This window comes from Strix uralensis, chromosome 4 (assembly GCF_047716275.1).
Source record: "Strix uralensis isolate ZFMK-TIS-50842 chromosome 4, bStrUra1, whole genome shotgun sequence".
In the NCBI taxonomy this organism is placed as follows: domain Eukaryota; kingdom Metazoa; phylum Chordata; class Aves; order Strigiformes; family Strigidae; genus Strix; species Strix uralensis.
This window is the reverse complement of record NC_133975.1, coordinates 125,877,278-125,903,733: the sequence shown is the minus strand read 5'-3', so window position 1 is coordinate 125,903,733 and position 26,456 is coordinate 125,877,278. Positions and strand designations below refer to the sequence as shown.

General features: G+C 43.2%; 1 protein-coding gene across 1 annotated transcript; it reads right to left on the bottom strand.

Moving 5' to 3' along the window:
• Positions 1-373: 373 nt before the first annotated feature.
• On the bottom strand, positions 374-24,476 carry PPP1R36 (protein phosphatase 1 regulatory subunit 36; the record flags this gene model as incomplete). The annotated part of the gene is given in 12 exon segments (XM_074864976.1): positions 374-1,599; positions 2,820-3,008; positions 3,096-3,292; positions 4,580-4,590; positions 4,593-4,618; positions 9,304-9,444; positions 13,303-13,401; positions 14,249-14,315; positions 14,437-14,558; positions 15,262-15,342; positions 16,546-16,610; positions 24,360-24,476. Coding segments are annotated over 12 exon segments (1,359 nt in total), but the record flags the coding sequence as incomplete, so codon positions are not given.
• Between the last annotated feature and the right edge of the window lie 1,980 nt (positions 24,477-26,456).

The following is a 26,456-nucleotide window of genomic DNA, read 5'->3' as shown; positions in this document are numbered from 1 at the left end:
ACACATTTCTAAATATATATTTTATATTTCTTCTCCTGTGGGAGAGAATATGTGTTTTCCATCCCACAAAATTTCTAAGAGGTTATTTTTAAATATTTTTGCTCTGTACCAGAACAGATGTCTAATGAAAAGCTTGAGGGAGAAACTGCAGGCTAGAACAGCCTCATCCAATAGTAGAAGGACACACCTGACACATGGAAAACAAGACTAGGCCACGATGCTACTTAGGCATTAATATAACATGTGCCAGTCTAAGTGAAGAGCCTAAATAATAGCTGTGAACCTGCAGTTCAAGTGTCTGTCTCGGTAAGGCAGTGTAGGGCCATTCCACATAAGTGATCTAGTCCCTGGTCTATTGGTTAGTCCAGAAGAAGTAAATTTCTCGTCATAATTGTGCTGCAAAATTTCGTCCTTTAAAAAAACTGAACCACACATTGCAAGGGAAAATTGTATTCTTTTTGTCTAGCATAGATATATTTTTCAGAAAAACTTCCAAACCAGCACTAACATGTCAAATTTCTCCTCTTAACAATGATGAAAATATTCCCTCTCTGGTTTTCTTCTGTTATGTTTTCATTGATTCTTATTGACTATGACAAAGTCATTATTTCATCCTAAATTTTCCTCCTGATGCTAATGATTAGCATGTACAGAGAGTCTTACAGGTAAAATGATACTATTTCTTACCATGAGTTCATTTTGTTTCAAGACATTCCAACTGCATATTTTAAGTTTGAAGATCTAAGATCTGCTTTCCCAATCATGTAAAACCAACGATAAAAATAAATATATATATATATCATTAAAAAGATAAAATGAAATTAAGACTTGGTAGATATTTTAAATAAAAGCATTTCTCTTTGCTATACTTATTTCACAATGAGTCATAAATTAGGCTAGCTATATCTGAGAACAAAATGAGAGACGATGGAAAAAAAAAAAGACGTAAACACAATATATTAAAGATTCCAGAGTAACTCCCTTTAAAAGCAAAATTTCAGCAGCTTTTAGACTGTACTAAGTTATGTCTCCTGGTTGCTTTGCTACCCCTTTAGACAAAGAGGGTTGACATTCAAATCAATAATAATATTCACCTGCAGGTGTCAAAGCACTTCCCAAAATAAGTCAGTAAAACAATCTTCTCAGAAATGGTGCAATGAAAGCATCAAGAGGAAGGAAAAATAGTGACAGAACCAGGAATTACAGTCCAAGTCTCCCATCACCCAGCTGGGGCCTTTGTGTGCTAAACTACCCCACCTCTGACAAATGAGTTAGGCTTCTTAAGCTGAAATTTCAAAGTGATTTATCAATTTAGCAACGTGAAACCAGGCCACTCAGCACAGATACCACTTCTGCTAGTTGCTCTGATTACAGTCACCTTCTGCCACTGCTCTTGAGAGTGCAGTGCTCTGACTACTAAGCCTGTTTGGGGGGCTTCTCAGAGGTGGCAAACTGAGGCCATTTGTCAGGCTGGAGAAAACAGTCCTTCTTATTCTTCCTTGTTCTTGTTCTTCCTCTTTCTCCTCCTCCTCCGTCGTTCCATCAGGCATGCTCATAAAAGATTTTAATTCACTACAGTGAGCATCAATGATGTCCACCCTGTTAAAAAACGTCATGTTAATCTGCTTGACACAATGAAGCAAAGGAAATCAGGAGAAATGGGGACAGATTTGTAATGTTTCCGAGGTAAACCAGCAAGGAACCTTGACTCCTTTAGCAGAGAATATCCGCTCTTCCCCAGGGTAAAACAAATAACGTGCTTATACCCTCAGCACCTTGCACACCACATCATGTTTCTGTCTGGAGCGTGCACGCACACAACATGAATTGCATATGTCCAGGTGAAGCTCAGTGCTCCCTGGAAAGTTTGGCCCTATTACATAGGAATTACATGACTCTCTGCATCAGCTATAAAGCCAAGATGCTCAGGATGCACCCAGCTTCCAAGGCATGCACAAAACAATCACATGTGCATTTGTAGCAAATTTCATATTCTCAAGAAATACCGGACTCACTGGTTGTGTGTTGTAGATATGTGATGTAGCATTCATTAGATTGCCAGAACTCTGAAGATCCAGACAAATGAAGGCAATTCTCAAATTCTTATTTCCAGGCAGAAAAAGAAGACTTATGAGGGAAAGTCTTGCAGGAAGCCCTACATACACTTCAGCAGTGTTTTACAGTGGTCCTGTTTACATGAGTTATTACATTAAAAAGTAGTGTAGTGATACTGTTGTTAACCATGGCTTGATGGGAAATGGAATTCCTCTTGTATGGTGTTCCCAGTCTTGAAAGATTTTTGTTTATCATGAATGAGAAGAAAAGGTCCTATTTCTATTACAATTGAAATTATATTTAAAAGCACAATGTAGTAATAAAATTACTTTTTTGGAATAAAGGACGTCACTAATGTCTGATCAGAACTCTATTCAAAACCAAAAGTCAAGAAGAAATAAGAAATTGGAATGAATCATGAGAGGGAAAAAAATAAACATCCTATTTTGATTTTGAGAGGTTTCTATTAATTTCTGTTCAAATTTATGTTAAAGCATATTTCCTTTCCCCAGAAAACTTTTGAGTTTTAACAAAGCACTACAATGGGCTGTAACTGCTTTGCCATCAGTTAACCAAGAGTACTATCTCTGCAAGTTTCAGGCTCTCTCAGGTCTCTCAGAACCTATACTCCTGTTCCTCTTGAACTCCCATGTGAACCAAATCCTCAGTCTGATGGTCCCTCTCCCAGTGAGGAAGAGCTCGGTGCCTGACACCCTTCCTCATAGAACTACCAAATTGATTTATGCAGAGAAACAGCCCCTTACTTGGTAGTGAACCATTCTGAGAAGTCCGTCAGGGCATCACATGTGCGGGGTTGAGGGTCTCTACCCTGACAGTAGTGGTTCTGGGAGAGGTATTGAGCACTGTCCTTTGGTAAGGGCAGCAGCGTGCTGAGCAGTAGCGAGCGCTGGTGAACCATGCTGTTGATGAAAGGATGCTTGGCACGGACTTTTCTTGAAAGAAAACAAGTGCAGGTGTTACCTCAGTGTATTCGGACAGGTGAGGATCACTAAGGACTCACCAGTGTGTCAAATGTGTACCTCAGATATGGCAATCGCACCATATTTGCATCAGCAGTCTGGGCTCCTGGTTTCTGCAAGTCAACATTGTTCCTGTCTCTTAAGGCAGGACTGAACATGTCAGAGTAAAGAAGCCTGCTGATTTCTTTCCGAATCACTTGGAAGTGCTTCTGTCTGAACACAAGCCAAGCCACATAGCTGCAGAAGTTGTAGAAGCCCTAAATTGAAAACACCGATTCCCTTTTCACTGAGAAAAGGCCCAGAGTCCCACTACATCCCAGAGTGCAGGTTGGCATGACTCCACTAAAATGCCAGCAACCATTTGACATCAAACTTTACCACGCATGCATCAGTGAAGATTTGAAAGGACTGTTTTTTTAAAGGTATGCAGACAGATGAGTCTAGAAACAGAGTTAGCTCAGATGGATTTCATCTTGCTCAACTCTGACCAATCTGGCTTAGTGTTGCTGCTAGAAACTAAGGAGATAACCTGAGATCACCACTCAGTTTCCCTCAATAATCAATGGAAAGAAGCTGACGGGATGAGTCATTCTGTGGGGGTTCATATCGCACACATCTCTCTCAAGAGGCAACAATTCACCTTCTGGCTGAGCTTCTCTCTTCTGCAGTGGCTGTCAAGGCAGCCGAAAGGCATGGTCTGACTGGACAGCTGTTGTCTGGGCAGCTGCAGGTAGACAAGATGATCCCCACCCTGCATGACAGCATTACAATCACAGAAAATACTACCACCAAACATGAACCCATTGCATCTCACCTCCGCATGTCTGCTTGATTAAAAAAACCAAAATCTAGCTTTTCACTCCTATTTAACATTTGTGAGCCCTGACATAAGCTGAATCAACTCCCAATAAATCATATCTCTACTACATCTTGAAAAGATGGCATTGCTGGGACTGCTGTGTATCCTTGGAATTAAATCCACAGTTCCCCTCTTTCAAGGAAAGGCTTCCCAGTTTATGAAGTACAAAGTATAATTTGAGCCCAGCTGTTTTGTATTAATTTGCTGAAGCCCTACTACATAGTGAGTCTCATAAATGGCTGATGCAGCTGTATATTGCAGGCCAGAAGAGCTTATTGGCATCTAGAAATGTTGCCAACGGCAATGGAAATAAAAGAAGGCTGTAAAATTTCTTACCTACAGAGATGAACCTATGATGCCAATGATGAGAAGAAATCTATAGACTAGACTTCCCAGAGGGACCTCAGGCTGTGGTGGGAAGTGCCTGGGGTCTGAAAACCACAGAGGGACTGAAACTCCCTGGCTGAAGGCTCCAAGGAGAAAAGGCTTGGGCTGAAGGGCAAAGAGATGGTATTTTACAGGCACATCTAGGCCCTAGAGGTAAAATTTTATTCTAGGTACTCTGTCCTACAAGTAAACTACTGGAGAAACCAAAAAGGAAAGGAGCATTTGGACGTGCAAGGGAGGGACATGCTCTGGGCTGACTCTCAGTCACACTCTCCATTTATCTTTGTGTCTTTCTTACCTCAAAGAAGTCCGATCTTTCTGCAACGATGTTTTTCTCCTGAGGCAGTGAACAAGGGCACAAAATTAATAGCAGCAGTCGTCCTTTCAGTTCTCTGAACAGAGCATTGAATATGACTCATGGGGCTATGCCAAGCTGGCATTTCACCAGGGCAATAAAGTTGTTACTGGTAGATCCTCATTACTAGCATGTGGAGACCCACTGTCCAAAAGAAAGGCAGGACTTCTGCGTTGCCTCAGAAGGAGAAAATGCAAAATATCGTATGGCTCAGTTAATTAAATCTGACAGAGAACAAAGCTGGATGTGATGAGTGGGCGAGACTCCCCTGCTATGCTATCTAGACTGAGCTTTCTGCATGGGCCTCTCAAAAGTGGTCAGCACTGATCTAACCCAGTTCCCACTGAAGTCAATAAAAAACTCTTCCTGACATCACTGGAAGAGCAACAAGCAGAGTTACCAAGGGCACAAAGCCAGGCCAATGCTGAGACAATAAACTTGAAAACCAGGAAGGAGATGCCTGATATATCTCCAAGAAGAAATGTAAAACATGCCCAAGAATGACAAAGGGCCTTTGTTAAAGAAGCAGCAATTTGCCCAGTGGAAGCCTGAGGGATGCTCTCGCCACCCAGTTGAGCCAGGGGATTCTCACACAAAGCCAAATGACTGTCCATCATGTAAAGAGCCATTAAAGCAGAGGGTGATGCACACATCCCAGCAGCCACTCAGTTCTCCTGGAGATGGCACAACTCACCCTCATGGAAATGAAAGCAAACTTTCCCTGCTAGCCTATAGATCCCCACAGATCTGGCTTAGTCCTGCCAGACACACAGGAAAGCCTGTCTCCACATCAACTCACCAACTCCTGACATGTCCCTTATCTTCCTGATAATATCAAGTGTCCCACACATCTAGGGTATCCACAGCTGCCATCACTCCAGAAACATCAATGCAGAGCAGACCATGAAGATAATACCTTTCAGGCCTATAGCTCTATTTATCATCTTCTGACTTTTATTTCCTGATTTTTTGATTGAGAAGACCTGGATCTCACCAGCCATAATCCTGCTGACACTTCACATATTGTGCAAGGGAAGAGAAGCTTGACTCTGCAAGCATGGCATGGCTGTTTGCCAAAGCAGAACTCCCAGAACAACTCTGACGCTTTTGATTCCTTATGAAGTCTGGTAAAGCACAGTATTCTGTCTTCAGAGTACCAGATCAGGGAAACCTAAAGTGACCCCAGCTTCTTAAACCTAAATGTGAAACCCAGCTTCACCTTTTAACATTATACAGCTCGTGCAATGTCTTAGAACTAGTCCCTATTTTAGCAGAGAAACCTATGCAGAGGCCAGCAACAGAAAATAGTGCTAATAATTAGCGTGAAATAAGGACAGGGGTCTCCACCCTTCTTTCTCCCAGTGATTTCTTCCCTGAGGTGAGGTATTAAGTTAAGAGACCTGCTTGAAGTAAAGTTTCCTAAAATAAGTGTTGAACTAGGAGGCACCTCCCCTGTCTAAGGCACCGTTGCTAATTACCTAGGAAAATAAAAAAAGGGTCAGGAAAACTGATCAAACTTGCAACAAGCTTCAGGACAGAACTTGTAAGAAACGTGAAAGAGTGAGCAAAAAGCATCATGCCTTCGCATAATGTAGTAATGCTGATTTCTCAGAGCTCTGAGGGGGACAGGATGAGTTCACACGTAAAAGAGAAGGACAGCACAGCCAAGGGCAGACAGTGCAGTAAGCGTGGGGTTTGGATGCAAGATGATAGTGGCTTCAGACATCTACAAGAACTATTTTTGTGCACAGGGGTACATGGGGAAGAAATGCTTCCTGTGCCACTTAGCAGCAACCTCCACCACAGCTGTGACTCTAATTGCCCACGGATCAAGCCAGCTTCAAGGATCAGTAAGGGCTGGCTTGACTGTGTTTGTGGCATTGATGCATGCACCTTTGGGAACACGCTGTATTTTTCCCATTATGACAAAAGCCCATAAGGAAACTGGCACCACAAAAAGGTTGCACAATCCCCATCAACTTAAAAGGAGAAAGCCAGACACACCTATTCCTTCCTCAGCATTGGAGGCACAAAAGGACTAATGCTAACACACACAAATAACAGGTCTGGAGGAACTCTCTCAAATTCCCGTCTGGGATAGTATCAAGATAGGATTTTAATGCTGCATTTTACAAATCATGCAAATTGTTAAGATGAAGATATTCTCCGCCTAAGCCTCCCTTTTTAAAATTTCAGAGAAAAACTTTACATGAAAATTCAGTCATTTCATACGAACACATAGACATTTGGAAGGGAAGGCTTTCGATCTGGAAGGGAAAGAAGTTTACCAACATAGTATAAGATTTCATTAAAATGTTGCTATGGTGAATTAAGAGTGAAAAGCAAAAGCTTCAACACCATCATGAACCCATACTTGGGTTATAAGAAAATATAGTAAAACCGAGGGTGGTACATTATCAATAGTTTCTCAGCTTTTTAATCTAAACATTTTTCAGGTTAAAAAAAACCTCATCAGAAGTAACCTTCCCCACAGTTTCCATTCTGGTGAAGTACCTTTCCTATCCACAAACATGTGTGCTCAAAAAATTCCCAACCATCTTTTATAATTAAGAGTGTTAATCAGTTCTGTCCCAAGACCTAAAGGTCTTGTATTTGGCAGTTCATATAATGATCTGGGAGGATCCAGATAACATTTAAGGCTAAACTGAGTCAGCCTGGAAAAGATTATATTTATATAATTGCAGTATGGTATGGGAAGTGCCCTATATTATAACAAGCTCAGCATTAGCCTAACTCTGAAGTCAGCTGTAGTCAGCTACCGCCACCCTGCTATGAGTAACTCAGTGAGGTCTCTATTCATACAGCTCCTTACATCATGGAGGCTTTAAGACACAGCTCTTTTCTAGCCTTTCTTCTTTCACAGCCTTGACACTGACATCCCAACACACTGCCAGCCTCTAACCCCCGCTGTGATGGAAATACTAAAGCACATAGTTTCTTGTTTCAGCTCTTTGCTCTCACTCCCATGCTGGTATTTTTTTGCCACTAGACCTCTTGCTTGCCTCAATCCTGCACATTCCCATCCACCAGACAATACGAGCGAGTGAAGAGGCAGCAGAGCTAATTAACTGGGTATATGACAGGCTGTTTTATCCAGCTGCCTCCAGCTCTTGGATTCAAGTTACTTTCTGCAATAAGTTCTCCCAGCTGAGTCTCATAAGTGCAGACATTAGGGCCACCCAAGAGAAATAATGAAATGCTGTCAAGATGCTCCCTGTCCAACCAGCAAAAAGGTTAAGAGGATGCCTTTGCTCAGCAGGAATCTGGGAGCAGGGATTTGGCAGAGAAGGCTGCTCCCCGCAGTGCCCAGTGAAATGCTGATGTGCCAGGATGCAGAGGGAACACATTCTTAATTCTCAGGGTCCAGCACCTTGTGGAATGGAGCACACTAAAATGAAAGCCCTGTTTGGGACAGCAATTTCAGCTCTCCTTTGACTCCATCATTTCACAGTTTACCTTCTCCTCTTGATTAGAAGGAAAGCCAGGTTCCCCCACCCCAGCCAGGAGCAAGGCTGCCTGGAGCTGTGCTGCAGGAAGGCAGGTGAATGTTTGTGACTCCTCTGGGGGACTGGCAGCAGTTTCACATCAACTGATGGAAAAAATTTGCCTGAAACTGCTCTGAGAAGATCCCGTGGGACTGGGGTGCTGGGTGGGGACTGCCAGCTCCTTCCTACTGCCAGGGAAAGGAAACATTGTGCAGGAACATACATGGCTGAGGAAAAGGTCCCTAACACTAGCATGGTGTATGATCTCTGTGTCATTACATTCTCCTTCCACTAACCATTTTTTGTCATGCTTTGTTGCTGGCCACGGTTAAACCACAAGACCTTCATCTCCTGTTAAAACTCCCCTTTTCTTGTCCTCATCATTCCCTTGGTGTCTCTGTCTTTTCAAACACCCTTCCATTCTCTCCTGTCTTCTTCAGTTTCTTTTTCAATTCCCACTACAGGTTTCTCTCCCCTTTCACTTCATCTCTGGGACCATCACCTCTAAAGAGCAGTTGGTCTCCACCACTCTGAAAAAGCCATACAAAGTCTTTGCCACTCAGAACTAGGAGTCCTACACTCCCAGTGCACAAGCACCTCTTCTTGTCTCTACTCCCTTCACTTGCTGCCCTTCGGGAACATGGTCGTCTTCAGTTGCTAGACTAGCTTTATGCTATCTCAGACTTGGCATAGGAAGAAATTCATGCAGGGATCAGTGGCAACCAGCAGGTACATAACCATTTGCTTTCAAGATTTATTTAAGTGGAAGTGGCAGGGATAAGATCCAGGGCTGGCACTGATTTTTGCCCTGTTGACTTTCATGTTGAACCCATTAAAGGTTCCTGCTCTGCATATCTAGCAAGGCTTACATGCACCAGGGCTAGAGCTTTCCCGACGAGTATCCAGAGCTCTGCTGCAACTCATTGTGTCCAGCTGGCAACAGCTCACCAAAAACACTTCTGGGGTTGGTTATGAGATGAGACAGAGCTGCAGGGAGATCAGGACACTTCTCTGTCTCATGGTCCCTTAGCCCTCTGTGACTCCTTGGTTCACAGGACATTTATTACCCTGGGCATTCACTTGTGTCACTCAACAGAGGCCTTGGCCCTGAGCTGCTGTGGCCCTTGACATAGCGAGTGTCCCCAGAAGGGATTGGCTTACTTTCCACTAGGCATGTGGTACTGCTGTGCCATGCCTCGACTGAGGATAAGGTTGCAGTACACCTTGGCAAGGTGAATCCTGGCCACCGCTATCTTCACCAACACATAGTCCATTTCTTTATTCTTTAAAAATATCATAGTCCTGTTTAAAACAAAAAGGGAAAAGTTTTTGGGGAAGGTGCTCTGAACAGAAGGGATGCTAGAAAGAGTGACTGTTCCTGAGAAGTAAGGGTGGTTTTCAGGCACGCAAACCAACACGCTTCGTGACACCACCGTCAGGGGACCCCTCAGTAGCAAGGCTGGGCTCAGACACTTCCAGAACAGCTTGGCAATGCCAGGGGGGCCACAGGGCCTGGGGCTTGGGCCCAGGCAGTCTCTCTTGCCCCACACAACTTACAGGCTGCATGCCCACAGCCCGTCAGGTTGCCGTCTTTGATCCCGCATAGCTTATGAACCCTTTTTGCAGCCTGCATAAAAACCCTGGAGGTGCATTTAGATCTCTCCGGGTGCAGACTCTGTCACTGCCTGGAGCAGTGGGTCTGGCTCATTCAGACAGCACTTATTCCTCTTCAAAAAGGCACACAAAGTGCTTTTGGGACTGCCTCTAAACAGGAACGGCTGATACCGCAAGCCTGTATTTTAAACCAATTCAGATCAAACACTAAGGAAATGCCAAACCAAAGAGCTTTCTATTTCCTCTGCTTCCCCTGTAATCCACCCGACTGTCTGCCAGTGCCTGGGAGCGCTGCTGGCCTAAAAGTTACCAGTGTCCTTTCACACTCAGGAGAGTTGGTTTTATCTGTCCTATCCCTGATAGCCTCCAGCTCTAAAGCTTCCTACACAACCCACCTTTAATAAATTAGGGCAATTACTCTGGGCTTCTCAAGGATAATTGCTAATAAAATTCAGCAGATTTTCCCCAAAAGACATGAAAGGGTTGGAAGCAGAAACAAAGTAAAGGGGAAAGAAAATGCAGGACAAATAATAGCCCTTGTTCCATTCATGTCTCATCCACCGCTGGTGAGTTTTTGTTCTTAGAGTCACATATTTCAGAGGTGAATACTCCCAAGCTGTCTCCAGTGGGGGAATGCCTCATGCCCGCTGCTTTGGAAAACTGGTCACTTGGTTTTGAAGTTAGTTACAAGATCTTCCTGAACCTAGAAAAAGCCAGGAAATCCTCAGGCTTGGATTTACAAAGAATCAGCACGGCATCAACAAAACACGAAGTCACACGAAGTCAAAGATGCCCAGATTCATCCTGACTTTCTCTCATAGGAACCCCTTCCAATACTTTCTTTCCTGAAGAAAGTTTAATGCACAGAAGCAATGACTTCGTAAGCCAGGATGGTCTTAGCTGTTCTCTTGAGGCACTGTGGACACTGATACTTCTACGTGGTCTAGGTTCAAGACAGTTAAGGAGCTATTCAGACCATCAGGCCTGGCTCCCTGTGGACAAAAGTAGACCCAACAGATGAGTTAGGCATCTCTCATAGGCAGCCCAAATGGCAGGAACCCCAAAACACATCAGCTAGGAGCAGGAATATCCAGCATTGTTTTCTGTGTTACTATCTCACAGGGTCTACAAGAAGAGCAGCTTGAGGACTGCAGAGCCATTGGATGTGTCTGTCATATAGGAACACGAGGCTGATAAAGGACTAGGCGAGCCACCAAGCCCTGTCTCCAAGTAAGCTGTCAGTTTAACTGGGAGCAAATTATAGGTATCACTAACAAGAAACATGAAATAGTTCCAGCATGTCTTGCCTCCAGTCTGTCTCTACTTGTGGCACATAGCCAGTACTATATAGGAAAACAAAAAAGCCTCTGAAACTAAATTATATCTTGGAGGAAGGGGGAGGGAGTTTTCTTCCTGAGCAGGCCACTAGCAACATCCCTGAGCATGGGATTTATGTGGGATAGATATAGGAAAACAAATGGCTATGCAATCTTCTTTCATATTCTCTCAAATACATCAGCGTATCACAAACCCAAGGATTCTTATCACAAGTGTTATTTTATGTCATTATGATTCTATTGTGTAGTTATAAAATCCCTTTCACAAGCTCACAGAGCTCCACCTTCAGAAAAAAAGTAGTTTTCTTGCCTGCCCCCACTACTTCCTAGTGGAAGACCATTCCAGAACTTTACTCCACAGGAGAGAAAAGACAGTCCTTGCTACATTTGATTTTAAATATAGCACATACCAAGTTTGGAATTAGACAAGGTGGATAACAGAGGAAATGGGAGGTCCTGGACAGGGAAAGAAGATGCAATATCAGAAAGCTCTTCACCCTGTGATTAATATCCTTCAAGTCAGCTGAGATGCTAAAACAATTAAGGATGAACTTCAACATTAAATAGGACCTAAAATTGCCTTTTGTCATTTTATTTTCCTTCCTTGTATTTATACTTCAGCAGATCAATATTCTGAATTCCGGCTTCTGCATAGTAAGTGTCTCTTCTTTAAGCTTCTCTGATGCTAACACTGCCTGCTGGTAATCCAGACAAGCAAGCCACTTCCCTTCAGGGGAGGTAATGAATCTAAATAAAACAGTGTTGTAGAAGTGGAGACTCAGTATATGTTTCCCTTTAAAAGGCAGGACTCACTTTGGGATCACTGCATGACAGAACACACCAAAAAGTCTCTCCTGGCAAGGTTTATCCAGTACTTATAGCTGATACCTACTAAGCAGAGCCCCCTTGACCCAGTAAACATCACCCTATATTGCATAGGTCCAAACTCCTCTTTGTTTCAGTCTGTTTCTGTATTTGCCACACCAGTAGACAACATGAGCCATATTGAGATGTCATGACCCATGGAGTGGCCTCCTCGTCCTTTACCAGGCAAGAGCGAGGGGACCATTTTCTAAATTGCAGCCCAGAGCACCTCAACTGAATCTATGACCTTTGTGTATGAAACTAGGCTGATAGTTTTCTTTATTTATGAATTATTCCTTGCACAATGAAAGAAACAGTTGTCAATCTATGGCTGTAGAACAAATCAATTCCTTAAGGCCAGCAACCCTCCAACAGTCTTTTCTTCAATCCAGATAAATCGGCCCCTCTTTATATCAAGGATTCATGAATTGTGAAGTAATTAATCATTAAGTGTTTTAAGAAAATAGTCAATCAATTCTCAGAGACTATTATAGACTCCAGAAAATCATTGAAGTTCCTTACAATCATGGTATGTATCTCTGCAATGCTTCCTCCCAAGGCATACAGCCCTCTGACACAGCAGCTCCTAAACTGTTCCCCTGGCACCCCCACTTCCACTCTGCAAGGTAGCAAGTGTGGTCACACACCCTTACCTGGGAACTGCTTTCCTAGCATATAGTCCTCGTGTTGTAACATGTTTCTAGCACCTAGGAGTCATCTGAACCTGCTTTGCAAAGTATTTAGAAATGAAGTCTTATAGTGATGTGACCCACAGCACAAATTAACACCCAGTAGACTCAGCTGCAACTATTTGCTGCTCTGTATTGCAAGCAGAAATGACTGGATGCTAATGTTATTAATGGGAAATGGCATTAAGGGATGGTAATTCGATCCAGGGCACTCAGATTTGGTGGTAGCAGTAATGATTTATTCAAATTGCAGCATTACCTTGAGGAGCCAAATTATTTCGTGACCCCATTGCAGCAGGACTGGATCCAGCCACCATCTTGAAAGGGAGACTATGGTGATGCCATGCCACATGAACAACTGCTCAGGGCAAGGCTGGGGCAAAGCGGAGTTCAAACCCTCCCAGAAAATCATGTTTCTCTACATAGTCAGAAGACCCTATGTCCTGGAGAGCACAGAGGACAAGGGGATGGGAGACAAATGGTGAGACCAAGGGGTTTTTCTCCTTTAGGATTCCATATATAGACTGGGCCAGGACAGCAAGCAGTCCTTGCTCATATGCAGAATCCCACGGATTCTGACATGAAAGACTGCCCTGTGATTCCAGATTTGCTGGGGCAAGCTCTGTGTATCTACACCCCTAAAGTCTTGTACTCACAAAATCAAGGATCTGCATTTCTTTTCCAGGGCAATTTTTTCCAGGTAAAAAGATAGGTAGAAGAGCAGGACCATGAGGAACTCATCTAGTTTCTCATTCCTAAATGGAAGGTAGAAAGGTCACTGTGAAGTCTGCAGATTTGCAGGTATAGACATCACCATTATGAAAACAAGTCTCTCCTCAGGGGCCTGCATTATACCAAATATTAGCTATATGGTTGCGACCTATTGGTAGCAAGCACTCCACCCTACACTAAGACTTTGAAGGCTTTTAGAGAATCACAAACAGTCCAATAAACATGCTGAAGGGTGGATTGAATTGGATATCACCAGACATACTTCCAAGCAGTATGTTTTCTGCACTGAACATGCTGGAAGAGTGGCATTCATATTCAAAGGAAAAGGGACAACTCGGACACCTCTCCCCTTCTGAAAGGACAGTATGGCTAAGGCTCGACAAGGTCTACAGATACATTCCTGAGTCAAAGGCAATGCAGACACTGTACAGCCCTGGTGATCTCAGGGATATGCCTTTGAGATATGCTCCGCCTGCTGCCTCCTCACTTTTAGCCTATAGAGAAGTAATGCTGGAAAGGGAGAGCAGCAAATAATGAGCCCTGTAGCTCTGACGGGAACAGCAGCAGCACAGGAAGGCAGCCCAGATTTCCAGTCGTGTCAGCACTCCTGGTGCACACAGCGTTGTGATGCACTGGTTAACATGGAATTTAAGTTCTTGGCTTGCTTTAGGTAAAAGAAAGGAAAGCTTTCAAACAGGTGGTAGGGTTATTCCTCTGCACATGTCGAGGACAACATGCATTTGGTATTGTTTCCCACTGAACTTCATAGTTGAGACATTTTAAAACTCTGATATTTCATACTCTATTTCTCATATACCCTGGTCCCTCCACTACCAGCATAATTCTTGAAACAAACTTTAAATGACATACCTCATAACTGCTGCAAATGATAACATGTGATGTGACTTACTTTATTCTTTCAAAAGCAAAGCAGCATCTGAAAACATACAGAGGACAAAAACAGTATTTCCTAAAAAAAATTGCTAGTATTAGTAGAAATAGCTTTCTAACTTGTATGGGTGATGACTTGCTGATACGAAATACCAGCAATTACTCACATTTGACATCATCCAGTGTCACATATTCATGTTGTATCCACTTGGACAGCCCATGTAGTTTTCCTTCTTTGTCAGCCAGTCCTTTTTCAGGGAGCGTTGCACTGCAATCATCTCGGAAGATGCTAGTGTTTGACCAACATGTAACATTTAAGGACACAGTGTTAATTCCAGTCTGAGAATATTAAGATTATCTACCTGGTATGTACTCTCTTCATTGCACTCTATTTCAAAGGGACAAGTAGTAAAATGTGTTTGGTAGGTATCCTGAACTAACTTTCAACTATTATAACCACAAAACAGGCTGGGGATGTTGAGAGAAATAGGACATTTCACCTCTAAGGTTGCGTCTGAAGTTGCTCTTTTAGTTGTTAATATAATAAATTGCGACTATATTATTTAGATCAAAGAGGTTTTAAGTAATGGATGAAAGGCAGCTATACCATGTTGTGATTTTATAAAATTAATAATAGTAATAATAATACTACTGCTTTAATCTTTGAAGTGCCTTACACAGATGAATTAATTACCTCACAATACTCTTTAGAGTAGATGAGAATTACCTCGTTCTGAGCGATCTGGAAACAGCAACAAAGATGCTGAACAACTTTACCAAAGTCATACCAGGCTGGTGCCTGAGCTAGCATTCGACACCAGGCATGTCTGGCTCTGTTTTTATGCTCAGGCCACTCATCCGCACTGCTGAAATGACAGCTGGCTTCCTGTTTAACGTACTTTGTTCAGACATGATCCTCCAACAATGGATGAAAATATTCCCGCCCGAATAATCTTGTTTCTTTTAGAGCTAGACTAGTCGAATTGAAATACCTCTTTAATGTCTTGACACGCACTTCTTGCAAGTGAATATTTCTTCCTTCCTTAAGGTTTTCCTCAGCTGCTGGATTGGATCTGAAATATATAGCATGAGCATGCAGTAGTATGAGTTTAAATTACTAGCAGCAGTACAAATAGGTCAACATCCCTTGATACAAAGGCATATCTATTTTGGCCTCTAACTGACACTAAGAAAACATCTGGGTTGTGGTGGGGTCAACGTGAGACATTGCTTTCAAGAGCACAGAAGCAAAGAGTAAAGGGACTTCCCCGGGTCCTCCTGCTCTGTCTCCTGCCACCATATGCACTGCAACCCTCCAAGAAATCAGTGTCTCAGGTAGCTGTAGGAAGATTTTAAATGTAAACTGCTCTATTCCAGAGCTTTTCTTTGGGATCGTTGAGGGTAGAGACAGGCAGAGGTCACCAGGAAGCTCACACCTCTCCCTGGAGAGCTACCTGGCAGAGTCAGCAGCGTTCCCAAGCCCAGCGGAGAAGCTGGCCGGAGCTGCTGAGACACAGACCATGAAAGACGCCTGTAGTAGCTGTGTGACCAGGAGAGAGGTGAGCAGCCTCGCTCCACTGTGACAAAGGCTTGGGAAATGCCCAGCAGGGCAGGAGGCAGCAGCAGGCAGCGTGTGACTGACCCACCGCCGCCACGCTCCACCGCACTCCCTGCCCTGCACTTGAGAAGAGACCAGGGGGGTATACGTTGGGTGTGGAGGTTTTTGCCCCAGTGGTTTAGATGGCCTGATAAAGTCTTAATCCACAACTGCCACAGACGTTCAAAGCACAGTGAAGTGCACTTTGTCCCCTGCAGATCTGTGGCTTCCCTAAAGGTCTGCGGTCCTCTGGTGCTCACCATTGCATAGGGTCATACGTAACACCAGCAAGAGGGAACATCAGTCTGTGGACCTCCACCTATAGACACCTGGGGTGGCATTTGGCCCTCACGTCCAGCACTGCTGCTCCAGTGCGTGGTGCACATTTCTGACATGTGGCAGGACTCACCACACACTTTTAACCCTCTGTAGTGGGTTCACTTTGAGAGCAGTATGGAGTAAATGCATATTTCTGATTTTCTCCATTCACAGGATGCCACAGAGCAGCAGTTAAGGAGCTCCAGTCTCAACTGAAAAAAAAAAAAAAAAAAAGAAGTAAGAATTTGTCCTGTAGTTGATGTTTGGGTAAAACAACATTAGACTCTGATTTTACCTTACTTGGAACTGTTGCATCAAGGCCTAAACCTGCATAATTTGAAACTAAGCACCAATCTTTTACCTTGCAAATTCAAATGTGTTAGTATCATCCTTCCAGTACCACACGCCTGGAGTTAGTTTTATTGTCTGCAAGAAAACAGCATATAGATACGTGTCATAAATCTGTGCTCAATTTCTCAGCCCATCAAAGTATTTATAATGCAAGCACTGTGTATATGAGCCGCTTTCTATTTTTCTTCAATCTGCTTTTAACCCAGATGTTGTTTGTGTTATTTGAACAGAAGTTCTCTGAGATTAAAGTTTGCCAGCATAAGAAAGAAAAATGTGTATCTGTCCTTTTTTATGTCATTCAGGTTATGAATAAACAATTGAAAGTTTGCTAAGGAACATTAGTTCTTTGATGGCCAGTGAATCAATAAAGACAGAAATCAAATGGAACCATGTATTAAGTAACACATTGCTTTTATTTGTTGTTTTTTTTTTTTTTTATAATATTGATGTAATTCTAGAGACTAAGTATCAGGAGAAAGGAAACCTTTGTTTAAAAATTAGGTATGTTATGTACATTCCCGATATTCTGAGAACTTTTAAATAAACACCAAATAGACCCTTCAGGGGACACTGGACAATATGAGTAACAGCATTTTACAGTATCTATATATATTTTTTAAATCTATTTTAAAAAATCCCCTGGAAATAAATAAGATCTATTAAACCTTTCCTAATTAACAGGAGAGACTTGCAACCCTTAGCTATTATTTGGAGGTCACCTTTAAAGCAAAATTACTCTTATTGCTGAAATCCATCTGCCTACAAATTTAAACCGAGTGAAACTTTAAGGCTTTCTGTGACTTTTTGCCAGGTACCATTTAGCCAGCCAGCCACAAGGCTCTCCCAAATTCTTGCTCAATCTAATTTGGCAGTAGAGTTCTGGGTATGGGACACCAGAATAATTTCACGCCAGCAGCCAGCAGCCCATGGAATGGTTAGACCACAGAGATGAATATTAGGAAACCATGGCTCTAATCCTCTGACAAAAAGTGGTTATTTCAACTTGTCTGTTCTAGTCTTTGGTTCCAGCTTTCTAACACTGGTTTACAACTCTCAAATGAAAAGGGCCATGCAAATGCTGAACCTTTATGTTACACACAAGAGATAAAAACAGAAAAGGTGTTAGTACAGCATAGCAAGGCCTATTAGCGCATCACAGGAAGGAGAAAATACTCGCGTGTCTTCAAAATACATCTCTGCTGCTTCTCACTAATATGAATGGATGAATGACTATCCCTGGCCACCATGCTCCCTGAACAGGGCAGTGGGACAGGTCCCTGCCCACCCCATGGGGCCTCCCGTGGCCCCCGGATCTGCTGCAGAGGCAAACGTGAACAGCAGCAACAAGATAGATCTGGGAAAGGTGGGGCGACTCACAGATAGCACGGTGCTTGTCTGGGACACTGCCAGGAGAGAAGCGGGTAAGGCAGGCACTGTTTACGGCAGTATCCTGGTGACAGTCAGCTGTCCCCTAGAAACCACAGATTCCGGCACGTAAATGTCCCTTCAGCCTGCTCTGAGAATTGGGACTCATGGTCTGTGTGCTCAGCTCCTTCCCAGCTCTGCTAAGCAGCTTCCCTGGGTAACATTTTAGTCCACACAGGGAAATTAAGCACTTTCCATGTGATAACATCTCCGCAGTCACTCATTTGGGCTTACTGTGTTTTTGACGGTCAGGAGCTGCAGAGGTTTTCCTGGTTACAGGCCCAGGACTGGCAGCAGTGAAAGCAGCTGCACCTGGCCCCTCTGTTATGGGCATCGATGTCTGTACAGCACTCTGAATGTTAAACATACTTTAGCTTCAGACTTTACAAGATTTAAAAGTACATCTACCAGATCACAAGTCTGTGATACGACCTAGGTCCCTATGCGAGCAGTCAGCTCAAGATTTGCAAGTTGCCCCTGGAAATAATTCCTGTACACTAAGACAGGTCGCTTAAGGGCATGATTTTGAGGGAGGGGTTTTGATCTTTGGGATGTTGTGAAGCATTTGCTTTTGTAAGCAGAGAATCTCTCATACTAGTCATTCACAGTGGATCAGTGTCATGTATAACTGGTACTGCTTAGATCACACCCAAAACAGGTACAAGTTATATTGACAAAAGCACTTTTTGCCAATAGAAGTCAAGTCCCCATGAAGGGTGAGGTTTTATGTTACGGCTAAGCCAGCCTAATAGCTAGTTGTTGATGGAAGAGGCATTCTTGCTCCCATCAGAGTTTTCCCATCACTTATCTTTGTGTTGATTCTTTATCTTCTCTGTCCCCACAGCAAGGCGGCTCCCTAAACTGTCAAAAATATCAATCCAGCAAAAATAAATGAGAAGCTTTCTGTTGAGTTAGTATTTTACATCAGTTCATGGTGGAGACAGAGAAGGGCCAGTGGAGATGCAGATAAAGATAAGGGCACAGGGGAGAGACCGCACTTCTCAGTAGATCAGGTCAGCTATAAGGTGAAAACCAGCCACAGCCTAGGAAAATTTTACTAGTACAGCTGCACTAGGCCAGCATGTACTTTGAAGAGATGAAAATACTTGACCTAAGACTTTTAGACAAGTCAGTCCAGTAAGACAGAAGGAACATTTCCTGTGCTTTCTGCTCTTAAAGATGGCATCATTCATTTTGCAATAGCTCGAACTAGGGAAAAGACTCCTGAAAGCAACACTGAGATGTTCATGATCCCATGGAAGCACAAACGGACAATACAATGCAGGGAAAGAAAATTTCCATACAACGACCTGTCCCTAACCTCCCCCCATTTCCATAGCCTTCCAAACACTGCATCTTTTCTCCTGTAGGGACTCTTTAAAGGTTTATCCATGCAAACACAATCAGTCCACGGATAGCTGAGCAAGAATCTCAAATCAGCCTGAAAATTCAGCTCTGGCTCGGTTCTCTACAGCCACCTCTTTTTTTCTTCTTTTGACAATTGCATTGTGTACGTTGTGTTTCCAGTTGCTATTGCAGGCTGCCAAGTACATATCCATGACTTGGCAGCCAAGTTACATATTTAAAAGGATGAGAGAAGCAGGTTTGGGAACGACCTCAGATTTCATCCATGGCTGCCAGGCAGTACTATAGAAATAGGCTCCCCATCAGGGGAAAGGGGGAGGTATGGAACTTATGGCTCATCGACTATTTTTTATAGAGGGGGGGATGTCATCTGCCTCAGAACACCATCAGCCCATCTTGACTCCAGTAAAAGTCATGCCAGAAGAACTGATAAAAGTAAAGGATGTGTTGCAGATACTCAGGGCTACCTGTGTTAGCCTTTGCAGAGCAGGAGGCAGGGGAGACAAGCCTTCGGCTGTACTAGAGTTATGAGAAAATTGGCACAAAAAGCCCAGACAAAAGATGAGGAGAAACTACGACTGAGAACTACCTACAGGAAGAACAACTGTGAATGTAAAGATTGGGACTGAGACCTAAAGACGGAGTTGGCTAGGCAGGCAGGGAAGGCCTGGGAACCAGTGCAGCAGACAGGTGAACTAGGGGAAAATGAAGACAAATCCAGAAGAGATTTGTGGGGAGTGGGACAGAATTGGCTCTGGCCCAGCACAGCGGCCAGGACAGACAACAGTGTTAGGGGGAGCCCCAAGACTGACTGAGTTAGCAGGGCAGGAGGCTTAGGATACTCAGATGCAGCACTGTACTAGCCTTAGCCAAGTGCTTGCCGGAGGAGATAAGTTCAGCCCAAGTATTTAACGAGCTGAGGCCACAGAGGTGAGCACCAAACATCCCACCGGTGCTGATGACCCAAATAGGTATCAGTCTGGGAAAAAAAAAATTAAAACCTGACATTGTGTAGCAAAGGAGATTAGTGTCTGTTGGATCACTGCTTCAGCTGTTGCAAGAGTTGGAAGCTATAAAATGAGCCAGAAGATTACAAGAAGTGAAATTAAGGCGTAATGGTTGAAGCAGTTGAAGGCTACATGGGAAACTGATTTCCACATGGGCTTCAGTCACAGAGTGCCAGGTAAATCACTCCAACCCACATTCAACCCTAATGACCATTATTTGCATGCTCTTTTCTTTCTGAGCAAACAGCTTGGCTTCATCAAGTATGAAATGCAGGACTCAATATCCACAGCTGTGACCGAAGCCAATGGGAACTCTACTTTGAACAGTCCAAGAAGTGAATAATACTAAGCTGTCTGAAAAAACAGCTCCTTGGCATTTCCAGTGGAAGACTTCATAATAGACAGATGGCGTTTGGCTTTTGCTCATTTGTTTTACCACCTTCTTTCTGTGGGAATTATACACATCTCAGGGGTGAAAACTAAATGGATAATGTTGTGAAACACTCAAGATGTGATGGTGATGAGCTCCACAGGCAACATCCTAAGCAATAATTCTTCTCCAGAGCTGGGGCTGGACAGCACACAGTAAATAAGGTGTATAATGAACTGGGAAATATTACTTTCTTGGAGCATACGCTGCCCACTGTGTGCACTGATTGAGGCAGGTGACCTACAGAAGAAAAAATTTAAAAAAAACCTGTCACTGTGTAATTAAAAACTAGGTTATGAGGCATAAGCACAAAGAAAGCAAGAAATAGGCTTGCTCTGATCATCATACTTCTGAACAACTGACCTTGCAGCCCTAATAGGCTTCTTTTAATGTTGTTTCTTGTGGTGTCTGTGTGTCCATGTTCATCCCAGTAGCTGGGAACACTCAACAATATGTATATGTATCCATTCTTTAGGTATATCTAATGTTTAATTCAGATATCACACCCAGAAAATAAACACATGCATAAACTCAACAAAAATATCACTGACTCACCATCCAGTCATTCACCTCTTTTCTGCCTCTTGTTTCTTCTTGCTGTGTCAAGTCTCTGTCTTCCATACCCACCGTATTAATTTCCTCCTCTTTTCCCAGGGGCAGTTAAATGCCAGCCCTGGTTTCTCTGGGAATATTAGACTCTGTGTGTGCACACTGCTGTTTGTATTAGACGCACAAGTACAGAATTCAATTTCACAGTAGCTAATACTTAGTCCATGACTACGCCATTTACCTGCCAAGTACTTCTGCCTGCTCATTAAAAACAGGATCATGCTACATGAATGGAATAAATAGTGTCCTTAGGCGTAATACTATGAACACTGGTGTGGCTTTTGACTTCAGGTTTGTGTAAAATTGAAGCTCCTAATTCCTTGTTTTCAGCAATTTGCACTGTTTTCACATATCAACACTGCTGCATTTCAGTCCCATTCCTTCAATCCTCCAAAGCAACGGGTAGTTAGATAGCTGCACTGTAACTTCTGGAGAGGTACCGTGTCCACCTCACGTCCTCATCTGCCTGGGACACCAGCACCAGCCTTGCCCCAGATTCATAGCCCTGTGGCCTGGCTACCTGCCACCTTCAGTGGTGGCTACACCCACAGAGGCAAACTGGCTAAAGGTGTTTGATAGGCAAAGGCAGAATTAGCTACTGAGTCCAGACCGAAGGTCTAAGGGACAGGAGGCAATGATTGCCTAGCACCCCTTACAGGAACACAGGCTGCTTTTGGAAAGCCAGAAAAACCAGCTGCACATTCTTTTACTGAAATCCTCATGCAATTACTCCCTCTGCGTGGCTTTATCAGATGAGATTATTGAACATTAGCAGTTGTCAGCTATTTTCATGCAGCTAGGCATTTGCCTTGTGCTCCTAACAATCAACCTTTTGTTACTAACATGCTCTAACAGAAAGGAAGAAGTATTTAAATGTACCCCATACTCAATAGGTATTTTCAAAATTTTGATTTGATTCTGTATTCTGAGGTGCTCAGAAATCTCTAGAGTTTAACAAAAATGTCATAGTCTAGTTTCTAGTTCTTCTGTAGGATACAATAACCATCGCCCTGCTATAGAATTAGGGGGGGAAAAGTGAAAATTTAATATAGATGTACTATATACAAGATCTTCTCTATTCAGTTCTGTGAGTTTTGAAGGTAATTATTGCAGAGAACTTTTAGTTTTTAGTTTATTACAGAGACTTTTTAGCTTACTAGAATTTTTAGTTATCTTCCACATGTAGTGCTGGGGATAAGACTAAGGACTCACTAGCATCAGTTGTCTTTAACTAGGCTTTGTGAGTATGTTTGCAAACACGTGAATGAGGTCTGCAGCAAGAAAATAAGGAGTCTGCCAAATGAGAAATAAATACTGTTTTGAAAGAAATATGTTTATGTTTTTAGGTACAGCCTGGTAAAAGGAAATGTTGCTTTCACTATGACATGTGATTGCCAGACTGTCAGTTCAACGGTGCAACAGCTCTTACAGGGACTGCTAGAAAATATTTCATGATGCTTGCCAGTGAACAGCAAGGCAACCAAGAGGTTTTCTATAGAGTCCTGCTTGTAGTACATAGCATTGGCACTTCTGGAAGTGTTTTTGTCTCCTTAATCCTATTCAAAATAGATTTTTAACTGCTGACCTGCAATCATTTGGAGCAGTGACATTGTGAACTGCTCCAACAGATAGGGTACAGGTGCTGCTAACAGCTACCTAAGCACAAGCAAGAATGACCTCACGGTTCTTGGTCCAGGATGCAACAGTGATCTGTCAACTTCTGCACAGGTCAACACACAAAAAACAGTTCCTGAGTGGTGGGAGAGAGTATCTTCAGCAGTGGAAAAGGAATAAAAATTTCCTATACTGTTCTTGATTTTCCTTAAAAGAAAGACTACAAAAAATATGTTGGGTCTTAGAGGGAAATTTATCCCCTCTCTACAATTCCTGGCTGGTGCTGCTATTGGGATGACAAGAGGAACCAGCTTGTCTGTGTCTCCACCCTACTGATGCAGGAGAGAGTAAAGGCAAATGGGTCATGCAAGGGTGGATCAGGGGTTCTTAATACTGCTGTTTCATACATGGAAGTGAAATATGTTGTTGCATCTGGAAATGCTGGCCTGCCCAACTATATAATCACCACGCTGCTGCAAGCAAAATCTACTCTAGAGACAGGTCTATGCTATAGGCTTCTGCCTGCATAAATATGTGGATGAGAGTGGCGGAGAGATGTGATACCTGACCCACATAGGTGTGCTAAAGAAGCTTCACTAGCATAACTTGTTTCGCTGTGGGGTAGGGAGGGGCGATAACTTTCTTGTGATGAACAGCTACAGAGCGTAATTTTGCTGCTGTAAGAGCATCCACATGCTTTGCTGGTTTAATATCACAGGATTCCCATGTGCCAACATACAGTGTCCCTGATGTAGGCAGAGATTAGACCACCGTGCGCTTTCTAAAAGGAGACAGTAAGGGAAACTCATGCCAGGAAGAGGGCGAGGGAGGAGAAACATGGAACACCTTTTAAATAAGTAGAGCTTGAAATGCTATTACATCGCAATGCACTGACAAGACTGAAGAAAGGAACTTTAAGTATGCATGCTGGGTGTAAGCGCATGCTTTTTAATGCGATGCCTTGCATTTAATGTAAGTGCCAAGACTAGAAATGTGAATCCCCTGAATATTTTCCCCTCTTCTTCCTGCTCCTGTGGGATTGGCTTGCAGTGGGGAAAGCAAAATTTATGGTGGGGTCCTGAGATGCCACATCTCCTTGAGTTGTCACCCCTTGGCTGCGCCCCACAGTGCCCCAAACCTTCAAGGAGAATCTTTCAAATAAATGACAGGCAGCTCCAGAGAGAAAGGCTGCCCAGCCTGCAGGGCTCCACACAGTGTCTCCCGAGAGATAAAAGGAAGGCTGCCGGGATAGATTCATTCCTGCTTTAAGATGGTATCACAAGGGATGAGCAGGGCTGCAGCCTGTCTGCTAAGTCCTCTGTGCAAAACTTCAAACAGAAGCTCTGGAGGCGGCAGGGCACGGGGCTGACTCACCGGCCGGCTGGGTGGACACAGCCTGTCCAAGCACGTCTCAGCTTTCCAGCTCCTGTGTGGGTTGCCCTCAGACAGCTCTCTTGTCCTCAGCTCCCTCCGAGGGCTCTCACATGGTACATTATTTTAGTAATGTTTTTGGCTTTGTCTTTTTTCGGCTCTTCCACTCCCCTGCAAAGCGACAGTGGGGAGTTGCAGGGTGACCTGCCTCACACACAGGAGCCACTGCTTTGCATTGCTACACACCTGGCTGGACCGTGAGTGAGGTGCTAAGGCGCTTAAGGGTTTTAATTTGGGCGATTAAATTCTCCAGTATTAATGCTAGGGGTGTTCCTCTCCATGAAATAATACCATCCATATAAACTTGATCAGCAAATATAAGGAGCCGTCAAAAGTTAACGCTGTAGTTACACAAGTACTACAAAGTTATAATCACTTTATATCCTTCCTATGGGCTTGGTCTTTTGCACAGCCCTGCTTAAGAATAAGCAAAGTTCAGAAACCCAGGCCCATGATTTTGACAGAAGGAGCTGGCTGTCCCTGTGAGTCAGGACAGTACAAATGATGAGAGACGCAGAGCATGGAAGCAATGAAACTGCAGATTTTAGAGATTATTTTCCTGGCTTTCCCAAATTCATTTGAAATGTGCAACTACTCCCCAGAACTACATGCACACAACAAATACACCTATTTGCAAATAAGGAGCAGCATTTTCCCCTCTGACATTTACTTTATTTCTTTAAGAAACTGGGGGGAAAAAATGTAGACCCACTAAAGTCGGTGGGAAGTTTCCACTAACAGGATCAGAGTTCATTCTACAGTAAGTACAATATACTGAAAATCAACTTGAAACTTATTCTTTGTTTTATAAACTAAGTGAATGAATGCAAGGAATCTAGCTCTGAGCCCTTCAAGTTTTCTACCTCTTGCATTTTGGGGGGTTGTTCACATTTTTAAAAGGCTACTTCATGCCTCAAGACTTCAAATCTTTTTCCAGTCACATAAGTGAGCAGAAGTCCTTTACATATTTCACACAGTCTAGGTAAGCCCATACTAAAAAATATCCCTTTCCTAGAAAAAAGAAAAATGTATACAATTACTCCAGTGTTAACCTGTTCATGTCCTCAGCCCCAGGGGTATTTTAACCATCTGGATGGGTACTTCACTTCAGTGGTGTCTGTTACTCCCTGCCTGCCCCACTGCTGAAACGGGCACAGAGCAGCAGTGGCCAAGGTGAGGGAAAGGACAGATGACAGCGCAGGTGTGTGACAAACTATCTGCTGTGCACGTTTAGCTACATTAGCTCTGCAATACACTTAAATAGATGTTTGGGGAAAACAACAAAAAATTGTGTTTAATAACTGGGAAGCAACGCTGAGGAATGCACACCAAGGGCTGAAAAGTAAAGGAAACTATGTGGCAAGGACAATTACCAGTCAGTTAACAGAAAAAATAGTTAACCTGCATTTACAATGAACATGGGTGTTACCTAATCCTTATTGTCATCCCATAGTAGTAGGATTTCGGTTAGGAAGAGTGTACCTGACAACATATTAGAGTTTGCAGCAACAACTTTTCACTTACAGATAATCTACTGCTATTCATAAACATATTTATCTATTAGTTCCTAGGAAAAAGAAAAAAAAAAAAGTCATGGTATCTTCTCATTCTCAGGGGTCCTATACATGTTACAGCCTGGAAGTCAAAAGCTGATTGCCAGGAAAATGCTGCTTACATAAACAGCAAAAGCACCCAGCCTGATTACACCCCTTCCAGATTTCACTGAGGCACTCAGCAGGTTCTGAAGTTGCTGTCATTGACTTCTCAGGACGCTCTGGGATGGCACTGCCATTTACCTACAAACTGTTCCATAAACTTGAAGTGGTTTTGAATCATTTGCAACAACAGCTGATCAAACAAGCTTTTTACAAGCCTCGCATTCCCCTGTGTAACCCTTCTATAGACAGCAAAGAGAAACCTGCAGTCAGAGCCCTGGCAAACCAGCCGAGGGAAATCCAAGTAGTAAACCAGAGTCTTATATCTCTGCTGATTATTAAATACTAAACAAGTTTATTTTTGTCTGCCCTCTCATCACAAAAT